The sequence below is a fragment of the Eleutherodactylus coqui genome, chromosome 1 (genome assembly GCF_035609145.1).
Source record: "Eleutherodactylus coqui strain aEleCoq1 chromosome 1, aEleCoq1.hap1, whole genome shotgun sequence".
In the NCBI taxonomy this organism is placed as follows: domain Eukaryota; kingdom Metazoa; phylum Chordata; class Amphibia; order Anura; family Eleutherodactylidae; genus Eleutherodactylus; species Eleutherodactylus coqui.
The window spans coordinates 242513053-242536641 of NC_089837.1; the positions used below are offsets into that span (position 1 = coordinate 242513053).

The 23589-nt window shown below is 43.9% G+C and overlaps 1 protein-coding gene across 1 annotated transcript; it reads left to right on the top strand.

Annotated features, from left to right (window-relative positions):
• The first annotated feature begins 9237 nt into the window (after positions 1-9237).
• On the top strand, positions 9238-22887 carry CALHM4 (calcium homeostasis modulator family member 4). Its single transcript, XM_066607343.1, has 2 exons — positions 9238-9995; positions 22307-22887. The coding sequence occupies exons 1-2, from the start codon at positions 9435-9437 to the stop codon at positions 22727-22729; spliced, it is 984 nt and encodes a 327-aa protein (XP_066463440.1). The 5' UTR covers positions 9238-9434; the 3' UTR covers positions 22730-22887.
• Positions 22888-23589: the final 702 nt, after the last annotated feature.

Consider the following 23589-nt stretch of genomic DNA (forward strand, 5'->3'; position numbering starts at 1 on the left):
CATTGAGAAATGGTGTCAAGAATGTACTATTTGCGAGACCCACAGGAGGACTAAAAATGACCAAAAAGTTACTTTACACCCTGTTGTTTCCACCAAACCACTTGAACTCTTGGCCATTGATCATCTTAAAATTATGACGAGTAAATCCGGGTTCAGTTATGTACTCACTTTTATTGATCACTACACCAAATTCACAGTAGCACTACCAGTTAAAGGCTTAAAGGGGTTGTCCCGCGCCGAAACGGGTTTTTTTTTTTCAAACCCCCCCCCCCCCGTTCGGCGCGAGACAACCCCGATGCAGGGACTGAAAAAAAGAACAGCACAGCGCTTACCTGAATCCCGGCGCTCCGGTGACTTCTATACTTACCGGTGAAGATGGCCGCCGGGATCCTCTACCTCCGTGGACCGCAGCTCTTCTGTGCGGTCCATTGCCGATTCCAGCCTCCTGATTGGCTGGAATCGGCACGTGACGGGGCGGAGCTACACGGAGCTACACGGAGCCCCATAGAGAACAGCAGAAGACCCGGACTGCGCAAGCGCGGCTAATTTGGCCATCGGAGGGCGAAAATTAGTCGGCTCCATGGGAACGAGGACGCTAGCAACGGAGCAGGTAAGTAAAAAACTTTTTATAACCTCTGTATGGCTCATAATTAATGCACAATGTATATTACAAAGTGCATTAATATGGCCATACAGAAGTGTATAGACCCACTTGCTGCCGCGGGACAACCCCTTTAACTACCAGGACCACAGCCGCTATTGTCTGGAAACATTTTGTTCTAAATTAAAATGTGATTGTTTCAAGCAAGAGAAACCATGTAATCTTGTATATATGATACCTTTTAAGGGCTAACAAAAATACATGTTATAGCAAGCTTTCAAACCAATGCAGAGTTCTTCTTCAGGTTTAACTGAAATAGATTCGAAGAGGCATGTATATTTATACACACATACTTATGACAAGGCACTTACATGGATGGGATTAATTTGCACTTAAAGGAATACTGCAACAGAAACACAAACATGTTTAACTAGACACTGATAAGGGAGTAAAAGTTTTATGGTCCCTGAATTACTGTTGAGGGGTCACCAGGCCAGCAGTGTTATCTGTGCTATACATTTCTCATACCACCCATTCACGCATGAATCCTCGTGAAGAATTTAACCCTCTATTGAGAGTGTCAAAAGTTGTTATAAATTTATATTCCCAAATTCTTCTATGGCTTTGTGACTTGAAACTGCTCTTCATAACTCTCATATCTTTTATGTTGTGTCCGTGACTAAAAAAGTGCTCGACCACAGGTAATTCTTTCTTTCTCTGTTTAATTGTGTGGCAATGGGATCTCATCCTGGCTTTCAGTTTCTGTCCTGTTTCTCCAACATAAAGGACACATACTGCACAGGATCAGGTACACAACATCAGACGTGGAACATGTGAATGTCCCCAGGATCTTATTGTCCTGCTGTGTATTGGGGAATTGTATCCTGTTCACGGTCAGTAAATCTGAGCAGGTCTTGCAGCTCCTTACATTAAATGGATAAGTTCCTTTTTGTGTGTTGGAGTGCAATGCACTCCTGATTATAAAGTTCCTCAAATTTGGAGGTTGCCTGTAACACAGAAGTGGAGGGTCCGGGAATATGGTTTTCAGACAGTCATCCTTGTGTAGGGTATGGTGGAGTTTCTTTGCGGTTTTCCTTAGTTCCTCTAGCTGCAGATTGTAGGTCACTACTAGAGATAGTTCTAAATTATGGATCTCCTGACCAAATACTGTCTGACAGAGGTCCTGCCTTTGAGTCCCAGCTTTTCCAGGAACTATGTCATGTTTATGATTGTAAAAAATTGAGAACCACATTGTATCATCCCCAAGGAGATGGCTTATGGGAAAAAGCTAAAACAGACCATCCTTGAAAAGACAAAGATCCAATTGGCCAACCTTGTCGCCTGAACTAATCTATACATACAATAATAATCTTCACTGTTCAACTGGCTACACCCCATACTATCTAATGTTTGGTCGTCAAGGGAAATTACCAGCAGACCTTAAACTTGGAGTACAAGTCTCCGAATGCAATAACCCTTTACCTAAAACAGACTGGATTCAAGACCACCAGCGTCACCTCAAAGGAGCTGAAGAAATAGTAGACACCCGGTTAATCAGAGTCAGAAAATAACAAACCAGAGACTTCAACAGAAATGCCCATGCAGCAGATTCTACAAGTAGAAGACCAAGTATGGTTGAGAAAAGAAATTTAGACCCTAGATGGGAGTTACAACCTTATACTGTGATCATTATCATCTCAGCTGAAAAAGTACTGTATCGCATAGCACATCCTAATGGAAACATTCAAATAATGCACAGAAACATTCAAATAGTCCACAGAAACCGCTTGAAAACTTGTGTGGCCCCCACCTTCTTCATCTGTATCAACTGATTCTGGAACAGAGGAGATTGACAGTGACTGAGAAGCTGAGATAGATAAAAGTCCAGATGCTGAATGCCCTACAGCCTTTGATTGGAAAAAACAAATGATGTGGTATCAAAACCCTTTTGCCAGACTACTATACCAAAAACCAGCACCTGCACCACCAACCCCAAGTGGATCCCAAGTCTCCCCACCAGCAAATCTAACTTCTTCCTTACCACCATCATCACCAGTAATCCCAACTTCATCGTCACCTCAGTCATTATAAGTGCCCACAGCACCAACACCAGCAACACCTAGAAGAATATTACCTGGAATTCCCATTCCGAGAAGATCCACCAGGAGTACCCGTGGACAATTACCCCTGCGGACTGCAGGATTAACTTTGCTGCTTACGTTTATTTAAATCCTATGGATACTACAGAAACCGTTTAATTTATTCAAGTTCCGTAACCAAGATTTGTGCCCTGAGAGACTTCCCAGAGTGTTCTACCAGTTATGCAAAATTTAAGTAAAGTGACTCAAGAGACTAGTTGATTATCCTACAAATTACTGTTTGTTGTTCATAGGCTCACCTTTGCCCTGTTATTTCAAAAATGCTAGACTTAGTGCCACGCACTAAAAGCACTTTGGATTCTTTGCTTATCCTGCTCATTTAGGCTGCCTGTCCACTGGCGGGTTTGAATTGCGCTCCCCGCGGCGATAATCCGGCTGCGGGAAACGCAGTGAACGCTCCCCATAGCGTTGCTATGGAGAGCGCAGCCCCCTGTCCACGAGTGGAGAATTGTTGCAATTCTCCACTCGCGGGCGGCAATTCGCAGCATGCTGCAAATTACCACGATTCTCCGCGGTGAGCCTACTGTCTGCCGACTCCTGCTCCTGGGGTGACGGCTCCTGCAGCGGAGATCTGCTATGGGATACTGCAACGCCCATTGACAGGCAGCTTAAGACAAGCAGGGCCACCCCGCTTTTCTTCTGCATCCTCCGCTCGGAACGCCAGTGGACAGGCAGCCTTTCATGGACTCATGCCTACCCCTTGTAGCAAGGTAGCCACCAAGCTTGAAAAACCACTGTCTTCTTGCATGCTTCCATTTCAGGTCTTCATATGGATATGGACTTTGCACAGTACTTTATTAAATAATGATGTGTGACTGTTACCTAACAAAATTAATTCCTTCCCTTCCAGGTTGCCTACTGTTCAGTACATGCCTTTGAAAATGTCATTTATTTACTGCATTAATGTTTATGCTAATAATGTCTATCTTTCGGGAGAAGAGTTATGTAGGTGCCCCATAGCTAGCTGGCATCCAAGGCCTTGCTTTGGCCCAATGCAACTTCTAAAAATAATACTTACAAGTACTTTACAAATCTAAAATTGTACTGACACACATATTCAGTGGGTACACCTTTCTGCCCCTCGCAGCTCAGTACAGCCGAGGGCGGCTGTGTTTTTAAGTAGGGGGAAGCTGTAGTGGCCCAGAGGGTCCTCCAGAATAGCCACACAATTACAGTCAAACCTCTAGTTTTATTGGTAATCCGTTCGAAAGCAAATCGGCCAAACTTGAAACCAATAAAACTCAAGGCAATTATTTTCTTAGGAATCAATGTAACTCCAATTAATTTGTTCTAGACATTCCAAAATCACACCAAACCACATTTAATACAGAATAAATATGTTTTTTAGTACCAGAAACAATAACAATAATAAATTATTATAAAAGACTGTAAAGAATAAATGAACATTTAACATGTTATTGAACATGTTACTGTGTTTATCTGTGCTGTTACATAAGACTACAGGTCACATCTACTGCCTTAGCGTTATCACTGTGTTCTCTGTGCTGTTACATAGGACTGCAGGTGGCATCATTATCTGTCCTCAGCGTTATCATTGTGTGTTTTCGGTGGTGTTACTTAGGACTGCAGGTAACATCACTGGGTTATGTATCCTAAGTTATCACTGTGTTATCTGGGTAAAAATGGACACTTACATTATGTAGTGGCCCAGTATACCCATTCCTGGCCCCCTCCATAAATGTCATACATATCATGTCTTTTGTAGATGCGCTGTGCAAAAATGTCAAGTCATTCTGTTATGTGCATTGCACAGCTGCAGTAAGTTAGGAGTTAAGTGTTTGCATGAGCGTGGGATATGCTTGCAATGTATTAATTTGTCTTGTCATGTGGTATGAGTGAAACTATAAATAGGAGTCTGTGAGAGCGGGAAAAGGTCTTCTGGTTTTCTGGGTTACTGAGAGAGAGTGCCAGCCACATGGAGGTACCTTCAACTCCCATGTGGTGAAGAATGGAAGAGGAAGAGTGGTTCCTGACTACCTGTGTGACAGCAACCGTGGCTGAGTGAGTCTCTTGAGAAGAGTGAGAGAGAGCATGAATAAGAGAAGGTGCATATGATCAGGCCTAGTGCAGAGATACTCAGTGATTATTTTTCCTATGTGGCCGTCCTGAAGTCTGGGATCACCACGTAGAGGTACACCCGTTTGTTTTCACATCCGGTCGTCCAGAAGTCTGGGATCACCAGGTGGAGGTACTCTCAAGTCTGCTTCTTTACCTGCACTGCCAATTTTGTGTAACTTGTACCATCATCTGGAACTTGTGTTCAGTAAAGTTTTGCCAGGCCCTGACACACCTGAGGTACGTTACTTTTGTCTGCGGCTCCATTATTTACTGCCAAGAGTCATACCGGTGGGTAACAGAATGGTGGTGTCACCCGTGGCATCTGCTATCCCTATCCTAGGAGTGTCTGGAAGAGGCACAGCGCTGCTCTGGCTGAGGTTATGTGTGTCCCTCCGGTAGGAAGCCTGGTAAGGGTCACCGTGACAAGTGACCACTCTACCCTCCCAGCTCCTCAACGTGTGTCTGGGATCACCCTACCGGACGCTGCAATTACACTACAGTACTGCTTTACTAGCGCCCACAGTGACGCTGGAGAAGGATGGGTAGCATTTCAGCATCAGGAGGAGGAGATGCTGAGCAGATCACGTGGGCTGGCGTCTGCCAATGAAACTAGAAGCAGACAGTGAAACTAAAGGTGAAATTCTGGCTTGAAAAATCAGTGAAACTTGAAACCGGCTAAACTAGAAGACAATGAAACTAGAGGTTTGACTGTATTGTCCTGTCACAGCTGCTTATGTACTTCAAGGATGCATAGGAGGTATCTTACATCAGAGAAACCCTGTTTCTCCCCTTCCTAAGTTAAAAGATTGGCAATGGCTGGCTGCTAATTGGCTGTATGTCAAGCCCCCACTGATTGGTCATGGGGTGTGGTTGGAGGTCAGAGTGGGAAACTAGACAGTGAGTGTCTATGCTGAGGGGGGGGGGGGAGGTGAAAAAGTGCGGGAAGAAGGCAGGAAGTGAAGGAGGAGTCAGAGCAGTCTTCAGTAGTCAGTTTGCGTATGAGGTCGTGGGAGGAGGATGTGCACGGAGGAGGTCTGCAGTGCGAGCAGCTGAAGTAAGTGTTTCTCTTCAGGGAAGCCAGGATTCACCAGCTCCCTAGTCTTACCAGTTACACCAAACCTGGTGAATTTAAAGCCAGTTTTAGTAAAGCGGCCATCTTAGCTCTAATTTCAACACCTTCCAGTAGCCCAAGAGATAACTAGGCATGTGGGAATTCATACTGGGTAACCTTCCAAGTTCAAATAGAGAGAGTGTTGAAGAGGAAATTGTATTTACTTTAAAAAAAAAGTTACCAGGAATCGTGTCAAATTAATTCTTGCCATTGACTACCGTAGTCCTGAATGAAGTGCTGGTGTCACGTGACAAACCACCGTTCATTATAACAAGAGATTTATGTGTATTTTGTGCCACTGTGCTGCAACCAAGTAGGACACCTTTGCCGCAATTGTCGGGAGATATTGCAGAGCCACCTGTGACATCCATCTCGCAATCCCCATGGTCTCCCCCAGTTTAGCGCATCTCACTTGGACGCTGCATTGCCCCTATTCCAGCCCAATCAAATGCTAGTAAAGATGAGCAGCAGATGTTAATAATTAAATAAATTCCCGGCTGACCTACTCACAGCCCACACACAGTTCTACCCAACCCTTCAATCTAGTGTATGCCCTCTTTCACCTCCATGGCCTGCTACTGCCACTGCACTGGTCTGTATTTGGAATACCAAGCGGTCACATCAGGTGACTGTGGCGTTCAGTCATCCTAAATGTGGGTACAGAAAAGGATATTTTCTGAATGTACCTCCAACTTGGAAAGCCCCTCAAAGATTGATTTTGCTCGTATCTATGCAGTAAACTTGGTTCTGTTATTGTGTCTATACATAAACTTTATTTGCATGTAACATACTGTTGGTCGAGTAACTGTCATGTCATATAATATATATAATTAATTCAAATAAGGAAGATGGAACAATACCTCTGCAGCACCACCAATAGGATGCCAGCATTCCTGCAAATCAATGTCCGACCCTTTATACAGGTCTTATAACAGTGATTGAGAATTGAAAACTAAGCCAGAAGCCATACAGGAACAGCTGTTTCGGGGTGTTTGCCCTTCATCAGTGTGCAGTAGAATCCTGGCTTGGCTAGTATGAGGCCTATGACGTTAGTCGGGAGGGATAACAACTAGAGATGAGCAAGCACGCTCAGATAAGCCAGTTACTCGAGCGAGCCTCGCTCTTCTCGAGTAACTGCATTCTTGTACGAGCGTGCTTGGGGGGTGGGCGGCGGGGGTGAGCAGGGGGCGGCGGGGGGTTAGAGAGAGGGATCTCTTACTCTCTCGCCCGCTACCCCTGCCCCCCCCCCCCCTCAAGCACGCTCAGACAAGAATGCAGTTACTCGAGAAGAGCGAGGCTCGCACGAGTAACTGGCTTATCCGAGCGTGCTCGCTCATCTCTAATAACAACTCTCCTTGAGGAGAGCACCTAGAAGGTGAGTGACTTATAAGGCCATGCAGATGGGTAGGAGGTGTACTCAGCATATACCAGAGGGTGAATTAGTGCATGCAAAGGAGGTTTACCAAGTATATAGCAAGGGGGTCTATTAGTGGGTGGGTAGGTAGTGTTGTCAGTCTATAGCAAAGGTGTATTAGAGGATGGGTAGGAGGTACAGTCAATATGTAACAAGGGGTGTATTAGTGGATTGGAGGTGCTGTTAGTATATCGCAGGGGGAGTATTAATGGATGGGTAGGATGTGCAGTAAGTATATAGCAGGGTGTGTATTTGTGGACAGGAAACAGGTATTGCTAGTATATAGCAGGGGGTGTATTAGTTGATAGAAAGGAGGTGCAGTCAGTATATAGCAGCAGGTGTATGAGTGGATGGGTATGAGGTGCAGTCAGTATATAGCAGAGGGTGTATTAATGGATTGGTAGGAGGTAAGGTCAGTACATAGCAGGGGGTGTATTAGTGGATGAACTTATTGTATAGCAAGGGGTGTAGTATTCTATAGCGGGAGTTTATTAGTGGATTGGAATGAGGTGTATTTATTATATAGCAGGTGGTGTAATACTGGATGCGTAGGAGGTGTAGTTATTACAAAGAGGGGCATGTATTAGTGGATGGTTAAGAGGTGTAGTCAACATGTAGCGCGGGGTTTATTACTGGATGGGTAGGAGGTGTTTTCAGTATATAGCAGGGGGTGTACTAGTGGATGGGCATTTGTGGCCAGTATATTGCAGGGGGTGTATTAGTGGATGTTTAGGAGTTGCAGTCAGTATATAGCAGGGGGTGTATTAGTGGATGTTTTGGTCATATAGTTAGTATATAGCTGGGGAGGTGTATCAGTGGATGGGTTGGAGGTGCAATCAGTATACAGCAGGGTTGTATTCGCCGATTGGTAGGAGGTGAAGTCATTATATAGCAGAGAGTGTATTAGTGGATGGGTAGGTAGAGTCATTATAAAACCGGGGATGTATTAGTGTATGGGTAAGAGGTACCGTTAGTATATAGCAGGGGGTATATTAGTGGATGAGCATTTGTGAACAGTATATAGCAGGTGGTGTAAGAGTGAATGGGAATGAGGTCTAATTGGTCTATAGTAAGGGGCGTCTTAGTGGATGGGTAAGAGGTGTAGTCAGTATACAATACGAGGTGTATGTATTAGTAGATCGGTAGGATATAAGGTCAGTACATAGCAGGGGGTGTATTAGTGGATGAACAGGAGGTGTATTCAAAAAATAGCAGGGGGTTTATTAGTGGATGGGTAGGAGGTATATAACAGGGGTTGTATTAGTGGATAGGTAGGAAGTGCAGCCAGTATATAGTAGTGGGTGTATTAATGCATGGGTAGGAGGTATAGTCAGTATATACTGTAGGAGGGGGTGTATTAGTGGATGGGTAGGAAGTGTATAGGAGGGGTGTATTAGTGCATGGGTAGCAAATATATCAGGGGGTGTATTAGTGCATGGTTAGGAGGTACAGTCAGTATATAGGAGGGGGTGTAAGAGTGAATAATTGGAGGTGTAGTCAGTATATAATAGTGGGTGTATTAGTGCATGGTTGGAGGTGTAGTCAGTATATAGTAAGCGGTGTATTAGTAAATTGGTAAGAGGTGTATTCAGTGCAGAGGAGGGGTGTATTAGTGCATGGGTAGGAAGTACAGTCAGTATTTCGGAGGGGGTGTAAGAGTGAATAATTGGAGGTGTAGTGAGTATATAGTAGTGGGTGTACTACTGCATGGGTAGAGTCAGTATATAGTAGGAGGTGTATTCAGTGTATAGGAGGGGTGTATAAGTGCAAGGGTAGGAGGTACATAGCAGGGGGTGTATCAGTGCATGGGTAGGAGGTGTAGTCTCCATATGGTAGTGGGAGTATTAGTGCATGGGTACAGTCAGTATATAGGATGGGGTGTATTCAGTGTATAGGTAGGAGGTGTACTTAGTAAATCCTGGGGTGTAGGTTTAGTAGGAGTGGTGTCATCACTAGTACTATACAATTACCTGGGAGGATACACAGGTACTGGTATGTGGAGGCTGGACGAGTGGTGAACTCCCAGATGAGTCTGAGGCGCAGGGACAGGAGGTTACAGGAGCAGCAGACATGGCTATAGATTCTGTTATAGCATTCCTGAAAGGTAAAGAGACCTTCATCTTCAATGCCCTGGTGGCCTTACTGACCCTGGGAGGGCAGCAGCTCTTCTCTTCCTTCGCTTTCAGCTGCCCGTGCAGCCCCGGTAAAAATGTGAGATATGGACTGGCATTCGTGGGAGTACCAGCCTTGATCCTGCTGACTGTGGGCATCGTGCTCAATGACAACACCTGGAGACTATTCACAGGCTCTACCTATGACTTCAGCGTCCAGGAGAGGAGCAGGAGGAGCCGCCTCATGAAGTACAAACTCATCTGCTTCGTGCTGGGCAAAATCACTAGCAGAGCTGTGGTCGCTCCGATCACCTGGCTGGCAGTCACCCTGCTCAATGGCTCTTACTATTCGTGTGCTGTCAGCGAGTTTGCCAATGTGGATCGCTATGCCATCTTTGATAACTTGAGTGCAGACAGCCGGAAGATCATCCTGGCACAGTTCCCTTGTGCCCAGCTGGTTGCAAGCAACTTCTCCAATATCAGAGAAGAAGTTTTACTGGAGCTCAAGTACGAGTCGCAGGTATAAGTGAATGTCAGGTATTGGTGCCAACCTTATAGCAGTTAGTGTGTGAATGGTGATACGCCATATACTGCGGGCAGGGAACGATACAACAGGAAAACGACTTCCAAATTACATAACGATACAGAAGTTGGGACATTTCCATAAATAGGAAGACAGTTTGTGTGCAACTGCACATGTAGCAGAGCTGAACTTGTTCATTTACTCTATCAGGGCTCACACATACAGGCGTATGCAATTATAGTGTATGAAAAGCACACTGTGCATGTATATGCATATACTGAATTTTTGGTGTCTGCGTTTTACACGCATGTTGCATCCATATACACAGCACTTTTCACAAACGCAAAAAAAAAAAAATGCAAGAAGGCTAATTGTTGCCACTATTTTTTTACCCACTATCTCCTGGAAACATGCAGTGAATACACATGCAATTGTGTTTTTGCTGCATTTTTATGTGATCCTATAGAATTTAATGGGCGATTTTGGTCCGTGATTATGGACCAAAATAGGATATACTGCGATTTTTTTCACACTGGTCAGTGCATGAAAAAACGCTCATCTGAATCCCTCACTGCAAATCAATGGGGTATATGCCGTCGTATTGCATGCATAAAAAATACAGACAGAATATGTCTGTGTGCATGAGCCCCTAAGGGATATAAATGTCATATCGTCGGTTCTCCTACTCTGTGGACTGCAAGTATTGCTGCTCTGCAAGATCAGCTCTTGTTCTGGTAGACTTTGAGCCATCTTTGTATTACAAGGTGGCCCTTCCTCCAAATGTCTATCCTGAAATACTACATTTTATTCTGCAGAAATGCTTGGCCAACAAAATTAGCTATTTACTGGGGGTGTCACGAGTTGGACCCAGGGCAAATCAGCAGTTTGTTTTGGGCATCACATACTGAAAGGGGTTGTCCCATCAGAGACAATCCCTTTAATGCTTAGTGCTTTGGACACTGGGTTCTTACAGTGTTTGGGCAATGCAAATACACATAAAAATCAGAAATAATTGATAAATTATTGACATTGGTCATGGATACCTGAAAATCATCACTGGCAGTATCAGTAACCATATATGGCAGTGGTGGCGACATTTACATTTAGTATTTGCCTTTCAGCATATGATTCTCAGGAGAGCTGTCACAAGGCAGCGGAGATGCCTATCTCGCAACAGGGTTTCAGTGTCCCTCTCTGCCTGCCACTGCAGGGTCGCTCCCCTACCCCCATCCCCAATGCAGTGACATCAGAATGAATGGTGCGCTGGCTGAACATGCATAGTGAGTGCCCCATTCATTTCAACAGGGCTGGAGGAAATACCTGAGTGCTAGCTAGTCAGCTTTCTCTGGCAGTCACATTACAAATGAATGGAGCTCCAGTGCGCTTGCAGAATTCTCGCAGTGGGACCCGACCCGAGCGCCTGCAGAGAGCACCGCGGACTTGCCTGCTCCCGCAGCTCCGGCTCCTTTCATGTCCCGGCTGCAGGGCAGCCGGCGCATGCGCAGAGCGGAGCCGGCAGCCAGTGAGTGACGTTTCTGGGCGGGGCTCTGCGAGCCCCGCACACAATTAGAGCATGCAGCGGTTTGTTTGCTGCGCATGATTTTGCGTACTGTAATGCAATCCTATGCAGGCGTCCAGGGGCGGAAATTCTGAGGGGAATCCCGCTGCGGAATTTCCGACTGTCTGCAGGCGGCCTAAATGCAGGGGTGCAGTAAACCCACAGTGAGGAGGACAGGGGACACAGGACCTTTGTTTTTGAGATCAGCAGGGTTCTCAGTGGTGTGGATAGGAAATGATATGCGATTCTGTTACAACCCTTTTATGTCAGCCATACATATAAATGTTGCTCAGCTAAGTTGTATGGAAGCGCCCCAAATTTTTCTCAACAGTAGATGTTAGGGGAAAGAAAGATGGGGCTGGTGGATTTTAGCATGCCCAATCCTTTTCTTTGGAGATATAATCTGCCACCAGAAGTGTCTGGTAACGGCTTACTCCACTCTCCCCATGTAGAATATGTGTATGGTGGGGTAATACAGTAGATCACTATCTGAAGGTTGTGACCAGCTTTAAAATAAAGATAATAGACCTATAGCAGGAAGATAAAGGGGCAGAGATACTTATCCTGTTTAATATTTAGGTAGTCTAAAGTGAAATTATGCAGTTAGAAAATACGCCAAATGTTCAGTGGCGAGTCCGCGGTGCTCTCTGCAGGCGCTCGGGTCGGGTCCCACTGCGAGAATTCTGCAAGCGCACTGGAGCTCCATTCATTTGTAATGTGACTGCCAGAGAAAGCTGACTAGCTAGCACTCAGGTATTTCCTCCAGCCCTGTTGAAATGAATGGAGCACTCACTATGCACATCACGTTATAGATTTGGTGCATCTTGACAGACGTTAGATACTTTTCTCTCAAATTAGACAAACGGTTGGTTTAGTTTAGATCAGGTTTTGTGCCAAAATAATTAATACATTTACAGTAGTGCCATTTTACTAATTCACTAAGCCACACCCTCTTTTCAACACACCGAAAGACCAGAATTTTGGCACATTTTGACTAGTAAATCTTCCCCATATCCTATTTTTCTCTACTAGTTTATCCCTTTTTCCCCTTTTGTACCAAATGTGAAACAAAATGCACTTATTAGCTGTCTTTCCTTGTAAACTGCAGCAGTTGGACATTCTGGTGGTGTTAGCTATATGTACCACCAGCTCCTCATGCTTGTTGTCATGCAGGTTTAATTACGGGCTGTCTAGCAAGCTCTGTACATGTACAGATTATTCATTAAAGGGGTATTCCGGGCATTTACTATTGATGGCCTATCCTTGGGATAGGTCATCAATAGTTGATGGTCAGTGGTCTGACACTCAGGCTCCCCAACGATCAGCTGTTCCTCCTGCCTGCTGTCAGTGCAGTGGGATGGATGTCACTATTGTCGAGGGTTAATTTGTTCAAACAGACTGGTCAGTTATGTTGTCCGGTTCCGAATTGACCTAAGCAGGAGGAGCGCTCCTTGAGAGTCAAAGTACTGACCATTACACACGGTATATGGTGAAACAATGAACTCTATTTTATTGTCTGTATCTCTTGGCTTTTATAGCCAGCCCCTCTCGCAGGACGGGACGTGTGGCTAAACAGGGAATAACCTCGTGATACATACATTCATCTGATAAAAACACATGACTTAATTCTTGTGATATATGACATTAAAGAAATAGCTGATTTCATATGACTTTTACATCTTATAACTTGACATTTAACTTTAGACGTGTGATATATGACTCAGAGAAACACATCTTTAAGAAATTGCTGATAATCTTCTTTGCGGTTAGGCCATCTTTGCTAAATTTATCAACATCTGCTCTTAACTTCCTGATTCCACAGGCGTAAGGCCTATTACTCAATAGTCATGAGTCCTTCAGAGCAGAATAGAATATTTGCAGTATTCAACCTTATTCATTCAAATAGATTATTAAGCAAAATATATTAACTCCTTCAGCCCCTCTTGGCCCCTATCACTATCAGTAGTCATTGACAGAAGTATTATATATGGCTTCACTCCCATTTAAATAAACGGTCTCTTCTATTACACTTTCAGCTCCTCATTACAGTCGGGTCTATTAGGCCCCTGTCCATGGCCAAGGCGGAATATCGCTAGCAATATTCTGCCGCAGGGGATGAGGGGGGAGCGCTGTCAGGTCTCTGCGGTGAGATAGGCTCACTGCGGAGAATCGCAGTGTGCCGCGATTTAGATCCGGCAAGCGGAGAATTACTATGATTCTCCACTTATGGACGCTGACACTGCGCTTTTCCATTGCAACGCTATGGAAAGCTTCACACAGCGTGATCCGATCATCGCCCATGGACATGCAGGCTTATTCTTCCAGTCCACCGACGACGACCGGCCCACTGCAGTAATAGTGGGCCGGAGGATCAGCTAATTAGCGAGGATCGTGAGCAGTGTACAGACGCCGTTCAACTATTGATAGTTTACTTCCATTTCTCTGTTTCAAAAATGGAACAGAAATCCATAACTGAGATAAAAGCAAGTGTGAACAAGCCCTAAATTATCCAGTCAATGTGCAGGTTCAACTGCCCTATGTGGTGCAGAGTATTAAGGCAGCAGAAATGCAGTCCTATATCTCTTGCTCATGACCTGAAGGTTGTGGGTTCAATCCCCACGTGGTTCACGTATCTGGCTCTAGGTTGACTCAGCCTTCTTTCCAAGGTTGGTAAAATGAATCTCCAGCTTGCTCGGGGGTAAAATATGACTGCGGATGGCAATGGCAAACCACCCCACAAAAACAGTCTGCCAAGAAAATGTCACCCTATGAATCAGTCACGCATCAGGGGAATTTACCTCTATCAACTGCTGGGACACCCCACAAAAGAAAGGGGTTGTGGTTTTTTTCAGACAGGGCCATACAATTCTCCACTGGGTACCATAATTGGTGGAAATCCCAGTGTTCAGACTTTGATGAGCAGGATAGTAACACAATGGGGAAGCAGTGCCTAACATAACAAAATGACATAGTGATTGCCTTAGAGACGTGTATTAGTTAATTGTACCTGGGATTCCCCACTAATTACCTCTACACAGGATAGGTGATAGATAAAATGGGGTCCACAATTACACCTTCCTCCTCATTCTCAAAACTGGAGGTGAGGAGGAGTTTGAATGAAGCGGTAATTGAAACTACATACTGGTCCTCCATTCCATCTCTATGCTACTGGTGGAAGCAGTTTCCTTTAACCCCTTAATGACGCGGCCATTTTTCGTTTTCCATTTTCGTTTTTTCCTCCCCCCTTTAAAAAAATCATAACTCCTTTATTTATCCATCCACGTCACTGTATGAGGGCTTGTTTTTTGCGGGATGAGTTGTATTTTTCAATGGTGCTATTTAAAGTACCATATAATGTACTGAAAAACTTTTAAAAAATTCTAAGTGGAGTAAAATGGAAAAAAAACGACATTTTGCCATCTTTTAGTACGTCTTGCTTCTACGGCGCACAAATGGCAACAAAAACGACATGATAACTTTATTCTATGGGTCGGTACGATTACTACGATGCCAAACTTGTTTAGGTTTTTTTTTACTATACTCCTCTTTTTTTTTTTTAAAGACATAAAATTTTTTTCAATTATTTTCTGTCGTCATTTTGTGCGCGCGATAACTTTTTTATTTTTCCGTCGACGTAGTTGAGCAAGGTCTCATTTTTTGCGGGATGTCCTGTAGTTTCTGATAGTACCATTTTGGAATACATATGACTTTTTGATCGCTTTTTATTGCGTTTTTTATTGGAGACAGGGTAACTAAAAAAGTGCATTTCTGGCGTTCTTCATTTTTTGTTTCGGACGACGTTCACCGTGCGGGAAAAATTATGTGCTACTTTGATAGATCGGACTTTTACGGACGCAGCGATACCAAATACATATTTTTAATTTATTATTTAGATTTTTTAATAATAGATATGGCAAAAGGGGGGTGATTTAAACTTTTACAACTTTTTTTTTTTTTCAATTAAAAAAAAACTTTATTGATTCTTTTTTTTACTTTACTTTGAAGTCCCCCTGGGGGACTTTAAGATGCGATGCTTTGATCGCTCCTGCAGTATGACGTAATGCTATAGCATTACGTCATACTGCTTTTTGACAGGCAGCCTATGAAGCCACCCCACGGGGACGGCTTGATAGGCAGTCTGCTAAGGCAGCCCTGGGGCCTTTCATTAGGCCCCCGGCTGCCATGATACGTGCAAGGCTCCCCCGATCTCACCGCGGGGGGGCCGCGCGGGACCCCCGAACATCGTTCGGGGGATTTAAATGCCGCTGTCAGAATTGACAGCGGCGTTTAAATGGTTAATAGCCGCGATCGGCCGCGCGGCCGCTCGCGGCTATTGCCCGCGGGTGTCAGCTGTTATAAACAGCTGATGCCCGCACTGTATGAAGAGAGGTTGCCACGCAACCTCTCTTCATACATACCCCGACGCTCCATGACGTACCAGGTACGTCATTGGTCGTTAAGGGGTTAATATTACCTCCAAAAAGTGGGACAAATAGATTAGGATGAACATTAGACTTTCCTAGAAAGAGGGTCTCTTGGAAGGTGTAAGCACTGATCATGATTTAATAAGGCCTCATGTCCACTGGGAAAATCAGGCCTGCTACGGATTCTCCATGGAGAATCCGTAGCGGGTCCCTCCTGCCCCGCGCACATAAAATAAGAATTAACTTACCCGCAGTGGACCGGGCAGATCTTCTCTTCTTCACGGCCGGATCTTCTTTCTTCGCCCGGCCGTGAAGAAGAGAAGAACTGCCCCGTCCGCTGCGGGTGAGTTATTCTTATTTTAGGTCTCCCGCTGATCCGGACGGCTTCCATAGGCTTCAATAGAAGCCTGCGGGAGCCGTCCCCGCTGGAGACCCGCACGAAAATGGAGCATGTCACGTTTTTTTTCATGATCCATTTTTTTAAAATTCCCTTTTATTGACCATCCGCGGGTATTTATCTACCCGCCGGTGGTCAATGCATCCCTATGGGATGCGGATCCGCATGCAGGTGATCCGCTGCAGATTTTAAATCCTATTTTGTCCGTGGACATGAAGCCTTAGGCTTTTGTCTCTTGTGCACTATAGTTCTCTGCATTCTAAGGCTCCAGTTACACAGAGCGATTTATCATCCGCACATGCCTGTTTGTACAGGCAGATACAATGTTCGCTCGCAAATGGTTCACATTCACTGTAGCAGTGAACGATTGCTGTTTACAAGCAATGACGTGGAAACGAGCGAATGGTTATTTTTATAAAATCAACGATGAACAAATTCATGTTCTATTGTTGGCTGTGTCTACACTGAATGATTACTCGGTCAACAAATTTTTCCAAAAGTCATGTTACTGAAATAAAATTAGTCATTTCTTATCTGCCCAACATAAATATGACAGTCAAAATGCAAAATTGGCGCTATTTTTTTGTAATCTGCAATTATTGCTTACATCACAAAATGCAGATCAATAGTAATAGGCCTATGGTTACTACCTGTAAAGAATTAAGTCCTAGTCTAAGTCTTTGCCTGTCTCTTGTACGGCTGTTCGGGAGCATCTCTGTGGAGTGTCCAGCAGTAGTCAGCCAGCATGGTACTGGACCATTTTCCATGGTATCTTTGTTCCATTGTTGTGATATCTTGATGAAAACATTTGCCATGTTCATCACTAATCATACCACAGTTGTCTGGGAAGCAATCCAGATGGGAATGAAGGAAGTGGATCTTTAAAGACATTGCTCCAAATTTCTGATACTGCATCAGCATGTCTTGTTCTAATTCCTTGTAGTTTTCTGCCCTAACATGCCCGAGAAAGTTTGTAGCCACTAGGCGAAAAGCATTCCATCACCCTGCAGCAAGTTTTTGAACCGGTCATCTTTGAAGAGCTCTTGAATCTGAGGTTCCACAAAAACTCCTTCTTTAATCTTTGCCTCAGTGAGTTGAGGGAATTTTTTATGAAGGTATCGGAAAGTTGGCGAAGTCTGGCCCATGGCTTTCATGAAGTTCTTCATCAAACCTAGTTTCATGTGAAGGGGTGGTAGCAGGATTTTGTGAGCCTCGACCAGAGCTGGGTGCTGGATATTCTTCTCTCCAACTGCTACATTTTGTCTGTGAGTCCATTCCTTCCGCAAGTAGTGCAATTCCCTATATGAAATTCACTATATGAAATATCTTTAAAACGAGAGCCAAAAAAAAAATTTCATGGTCATATTCGTGTTCAGCACATCAAGATACTAGATTAGGACCTTGTTAAGTCGGTAACAATTTCAGTGTTGACCAGTGTTATTGTTTAAATTCGCACGATCCAACAAATATTTAAAGTTATTTTGTGTAAAAGGGCCCCAACGATGATTTCCTGTTTATCTTTCTACGGACTTGGAAGGTATGTACAGTGGATATGAAAAGTCTACACACCCCTGTTGAATATACACACCCTAAAACTAATACAGTATTAGTTTTAGGGTGTGCATATTTATGCAACCACATAATTTTAGTTTTTTTTCCCACCCTAAAAGATTTTTAGTGGAATTGTACAGATAATGGGTCACATTGAAGGTGGCAATAAATCTGAAATTATTCATTTTGTCAGATTTTTTTTAACATGACAAAACCTGGCATTTTAACAGTGATGTGTATACTTTTTATATCCGCTGTAGCTTATTGAGGAGTCACTGCTTTTGTTGTAATCAAAAGACAAGAAAAACAGGTATGTATGAACCCCGCCCAGGATTTCAGACAAGTCTATACTTTTACTGACTACAGATTCAGGATGAGTTATATCTGATAAACCCCTGCATGGACACATGCAGTATTACAAGTTAATACTAGGGTATTTGATATGACCATCCCTGGCAACTAGGACTGTCAAAAAGTAGTTTATTATTAAAGGTGGTGAATTAAAGGGGTTTTCTGCTATATACATGCATTAGTAGCAGGGGGGTGGGGGGTGGCCAAGCAAAATATTTACTTAAAAAATGCTGCATTGCTTCCCCACGCTAGCTCTAGTCCATTGTTGCTTTACTTGGTGTGCATTGGTCATATGCATTGTTTACCTGTGTGACTGCTGTAGCTAGGGAGGGACAACAGGGATGTCATCAAGGACGTCCCATAAACCTGCCTGGGCTTCTATTTTGAAAGCTCATGTGACAGATTTAAGCGATGTCAACAGGCCAGAAGACCTGGTAACGTCACCTGTCAGACGCCATGGAGCCAAAACAGCACTCTGACAAGTATATTATGTAAAGCATACTTTGTGGCGTGAGGGCCCAAAACTTTAATGAAAAAATATGTCAGACAACCCCCCTTAATATGTACATATGTATATAGCAGTATTCTGGGTGTATTTGAACATTCATAGTTTATTTTCCCCATATTTTTTCAGGATACATATTTCCTTGTCCCTCTTATATAACCTGGTGTCTTTTTGTGCGTAGCTGAAAATTGCAAAAATGCAATTGTTTAACCCCATAGTGTTTTTACGTCCTAGCTAAGTGGACTTTAACCCTAGAGGACGTAAAAACATGCTTCCTCTGAGGATTAAAGCCAGGACGTGACAGCTCCATGCTGTCAGTTCCGGGAGGTAGCCAACAACATGGAGCTGTCATGGGGGGGGGGTGCAGGAAGCCCACCTGGTCATGCGATTGGCGCTAACCAGTGGATAGCGCCGATCGCATAAAAGTAAATAAAAAGTTTGAAAAGTTAGAGTTACAGCTCCCCTCATGGATCACATCCATGAGGGGGGCTGAAACTACTCACCCCCATCCTCCGCGATGTCCCCCTGATGATCTGGTCTGGAAAGGACCCTCTGGCGTTTTCTGAGCATGAGCGCCTAAGGAGAAGTGGCGGCACATGCGCAGAAGAGAAGATAGGTGCGGGACATTTGAAATTGCTTGGTTCCCAGCTACTAAAGGCAGCCGGGATCCAGGAGATGTCACTTGGGACCGCAGTGACCAGTCCTTGGACCCGTGATCGCCGCTATCCAAAGGGTAGCGGCGATCACAGAAAAGTTAAAAAAAAGTTAAATAAAGTAAAAGTTTCACCTCCCCTCATGGATCGGATCCATGAGGGGACGTGAAAATACTCACCCCCGTCCTCCGCGATGTCCCGGTCTTCCAGGACCTGACGTTCCCTCCTGCGCATGTGAGCTTGATGTCATACATCGGGCACGTGCACAGAGGGGCTTGCGCGCCGTGAAATTTAAAATCCCTCTGCTCCTGGCCAGTATGTACAGCCAGGAGCAGAGATATATCACCGAGAACCGCTATATGTGGTTCACGGTGACATAATCACTGTTATCCAATGGATACCAGTGATCATTTAAAGTAAAAAAAAAGTGTAAAAGAAAAAGTTTAAAAAGCTTATGTTTCATCTCCCCTCATGTATCATATCCGTGAGGGAGGATGAAATTATGTGACTAAGGCCCCCGGATTTATCCGCAGACCTCACCCAGGCTTCTACGCACACGCCCATCGCCAAAATGGCGTACGCATGCATAAAACCCTTGGATTGCCCAGGTAATTTAAAATCTCCCTGCTCCTGGCTACCAAACGTAGCTGAGAGCCTAGAGATTTAACATTTCACCTCCTGTCATGAATCCAATCCATGAGGGGAGGTGAAGTTACTTACCTAAGGCCTACGGCGATGTCCCCCGACGGGGTCTTTACCTGCAGACCTTTCCCCAACTTTGGCGCATGCGCCTGTGGGCAAAATGGCGGACGTAAGCGCAGAAGCTAAGGAGGGCCCGGGAAAAGTAAAATCTCCTTGCTCCTGGATACTAAATGTGGGTTTCAAATAAAGTAATTCTCTTACTTCAAGCAGTACTGGCAACCATTATGTTTCTATGATTACAGTTGACCGGATTAAGCCATGCAACTAGTGGTTTTTGTTTACACCCCATCACATTCAGTGTAGAGGGTCCTGAGTGGAGAACGTCTTCTACGATGTCTGTATGTCCTAATAAGGCATATACACCAATGTTGTGTAGTTTTGGGACAACAATAGGTCTGTAAAAGCTGTTTCCTAAGTGAAACTAAAGTTTTGTTTGGGGGCCACAGTATATAAAGCCAACCTCTACTAGTAGGATTTGTAGTTTAGAGCAGTGACAGTATTCAAATCTATGTATAGGGAAATAAAGTATTTCCCTATAAACAGATGGCTAATTATTTGGGAAGAAAGTAATGAGTGCAAAGTAAAGTTTTAAGGTGCGATTTGTTTTGGGTTTTCATCCTGTAATCTTTTCCCACTCAGTGCTCTTAAATTGTTGTGAATACTACACAAAAAAAGATTGGGAGGGAAACCAATAATATCGAGATGAAGAGGTCTTTCATCATTCTGACACTTATCTGACAGGCTTCCATATTGGCCTTTTGAAGCCTCCCATACATGTTACATAACTTTTCTTACATCTTGTCTCTTTCGGTAGATGCTGTTTTTCAACTAATGCATGTGGAGTTTCGCAACCCTATAGCAATCATGTTTGATCTTGCTTGAAATTTTCAAGACAGCATAAAGTTAATTAAAACAGCCCTGTGTTATATACCCGTTTCACCGAAAATAAGACAGTGTCTTATATTAATTTTTGCTCCAAAAGATTTAACTTTTTTACATGTATAGCTGACTGGACACTATTTAAATAGCTTTTTCTTATTAACTGTAACTAGATCTTAATTTTGGAGCAGGGCTTATTTTTCAAGCATACTCAAAAAGCCTGAAAAATCATTCTGCATCCTCAAAAATCCTGAAAATCAAGCTATGTCTTATTCTACATCCACAAGCATTATTCAGACTTGCACCCCCTGTGATTCTACTTACCTGATCAAACCCTATGGTTGAAGGAAGATCGATTCACTAGAACAGTGACTGCTATGGCAGTTACATTTAGAATACGAATGCTAAAATGTGACATTGAGGCTAGTGGTATGAACGGGTGAAAACAACAAGAATTTGGTAGGTGAAAGCATGAGGATGAAATGCTTGTGACAGTCATGGTATTGTTAATATTTTAAAGAGGTGGTCCCATAAAATTGTTATCCCTATATCCACAGTATAGAGAATAACTAGCTGAGTGTTGGGGGTACGATTGTTGGAACCCCTGACAATTGGCAGAAGGGGGTTTGGTTGTCTCTAACTGAATGGAGCCATAGTTCCACATAATCATCACCACTGCATTCATTTCAATGGGACTGTCAGAGATAGTAGAGTTTAAGTGCTTCATTCAATCGGGGACACTTCAGACCTCTGTTCTTCTAGCAGTTGGACCTTCAACGCTACTTATCACCTATCCTGGGATAACCTAATTTTGTGGGACAACCTCTAAATGGAACCTGTCAGCTTGAACATGCTGTCTAATCTGCAGGCATCACGTTATAGAGCAGGAGAAGCTGAGCAGATTGATATATATTTTGTGGGGAAAAATTCAATATAACTTGTGTTTTATTCACTTAAACCTTTGCTTATTCTGAGCTGAACAGTCCAATGGGCGGTCCTATCAATGATCAGTCATAGACAGCAGTAATCACTGATAGGACCGCCCGTTGGACTCCAGCTCAGAATGAGCAGAGGTTTAAGTAAAACTGCTCTAGAACATCATGGCTGCAGTTTGGTCAGCATGTTCCAGCTGACAGATTCCCTTTAAAAGCTAACCTTATCTAATTTCACTTAATTTGTGTTCCCTTACAACTTTGTCTAGGGCTCAGCTTTTTCTAGCTCATATACTGTTTTCAGACTTTTAAACTAGAATTGGCTTTTACTCGTCCTTTCCTGTGATTTCTTACAGATCAGTGGATGGGTCTTGATAGCATTTGTGACGGTCTTTTTCTTCATAACCCTGTGTATCGCTAGGTGTTGTTCACCTCTTGCTTACCTTCAACTGAGGTACTGGACCAGCTATGTCAACAATGAACAGACTCTGTTTGAGCAAGCAGCAGATCAGCACTCAAAAGCTTATGCAATGCAAAACATCAAGAAGTTTTTGGGGTTCTCCCCTGGGAGTAAAAACATTACTGAAATCCGTATCCCTTCACGTATGGATTGGAGGTCAATCTCTGGCCTTGACCTGTTGAAGGTAGTCAGTCAGGACCACTGTCATTACAGTCTTCTTCAAGCATGGGCAGAAGAAAACCTATCGGAAGGAAAATTTATTCCTATTGATGTAGGACAAATTCCCGTGGCTCAGCTTCCCCAAGCTGAATCCTCCTAAAATTCCTATGGTTTGTAAAAAGGTAGCTCAGTGTGTGAAAATGATGTAGGTCCCTGGACATTTACACTGATGGGGGCTCAGCAGGTATATCATTTCATGCATAGAGACTGTGGACAGAAACGATTGACTTCAAGTAATAAAACTTGTCTGAAAGGTCATTTGTATATTTACATCAAACAAAACCCATAGTGCATAAAGATCTTAAACTAAAATAGAGTTAATCACTAGAGATGAGCGAACACCAAAATGTTCGGGTGTTCGTTATTCGGAACGAACTTCCCGCGATGCTCGAGGGTTCGTTTCGAACAACGAACCCCATTGAAGTCAATGGGCGACCAGAGCATTTTTGTATTTCGCCGATGCTCGCTAAGGTTTTCATGTGTGAAAATCTGGGCAATTCAAGAAAGTGATGGGAATGACACAGTGACGGATAGGGCAGGCGAGGGGCTACATGGTGGGCTGCATCTCAAGTTCACAGGTCCCACTTTTAAGCCACAATAGCGGCAAGAGTGCCCCCCCCCCCACTGTCAGCATAAAGATCGTTCTCCTCTGCCACAGCTGTAACAGCTGTAGCAGAGAAGAACGATGTTTGCCCATTGAATTCAATGGAGCGGCAATACAGCAGGTTCCACTGAATGCAATGGGCTGCCGGCGATCGCAGGATGAATGGTCGGAAAGGGGTTAAATATATAACCCCTTTCCTGCAATTCATCCAGAAATGTGTTACACTAAAAATATATACCGGCGTATAAGGCGACGGGGCGTATAAGACGACCCCCCAACTGTCACCTTATACGCCGGTAATACAGTGGAGCAAAGAATAAAAATCATTACTTACGTTTTTAGATGATCTGCGGCGC

Bases quoted from the DNA above. Each gene is read 5' to 3' on its own strand.
- CALHM4 (XM_066607343.1), top strand. From the start codon at position 9,435: ATGGCTATAGATTCTGTTATAGCATTCCTGAAAGGTAAAGAGACCTTC. The intron at 9,996-22,306 runs GTATAAGTGAAT...GATTTCTTACAG, and splicing joins AGCTCAAGTACGAGTCGCAG to ATCAGTGGATGGGTCTTGAT.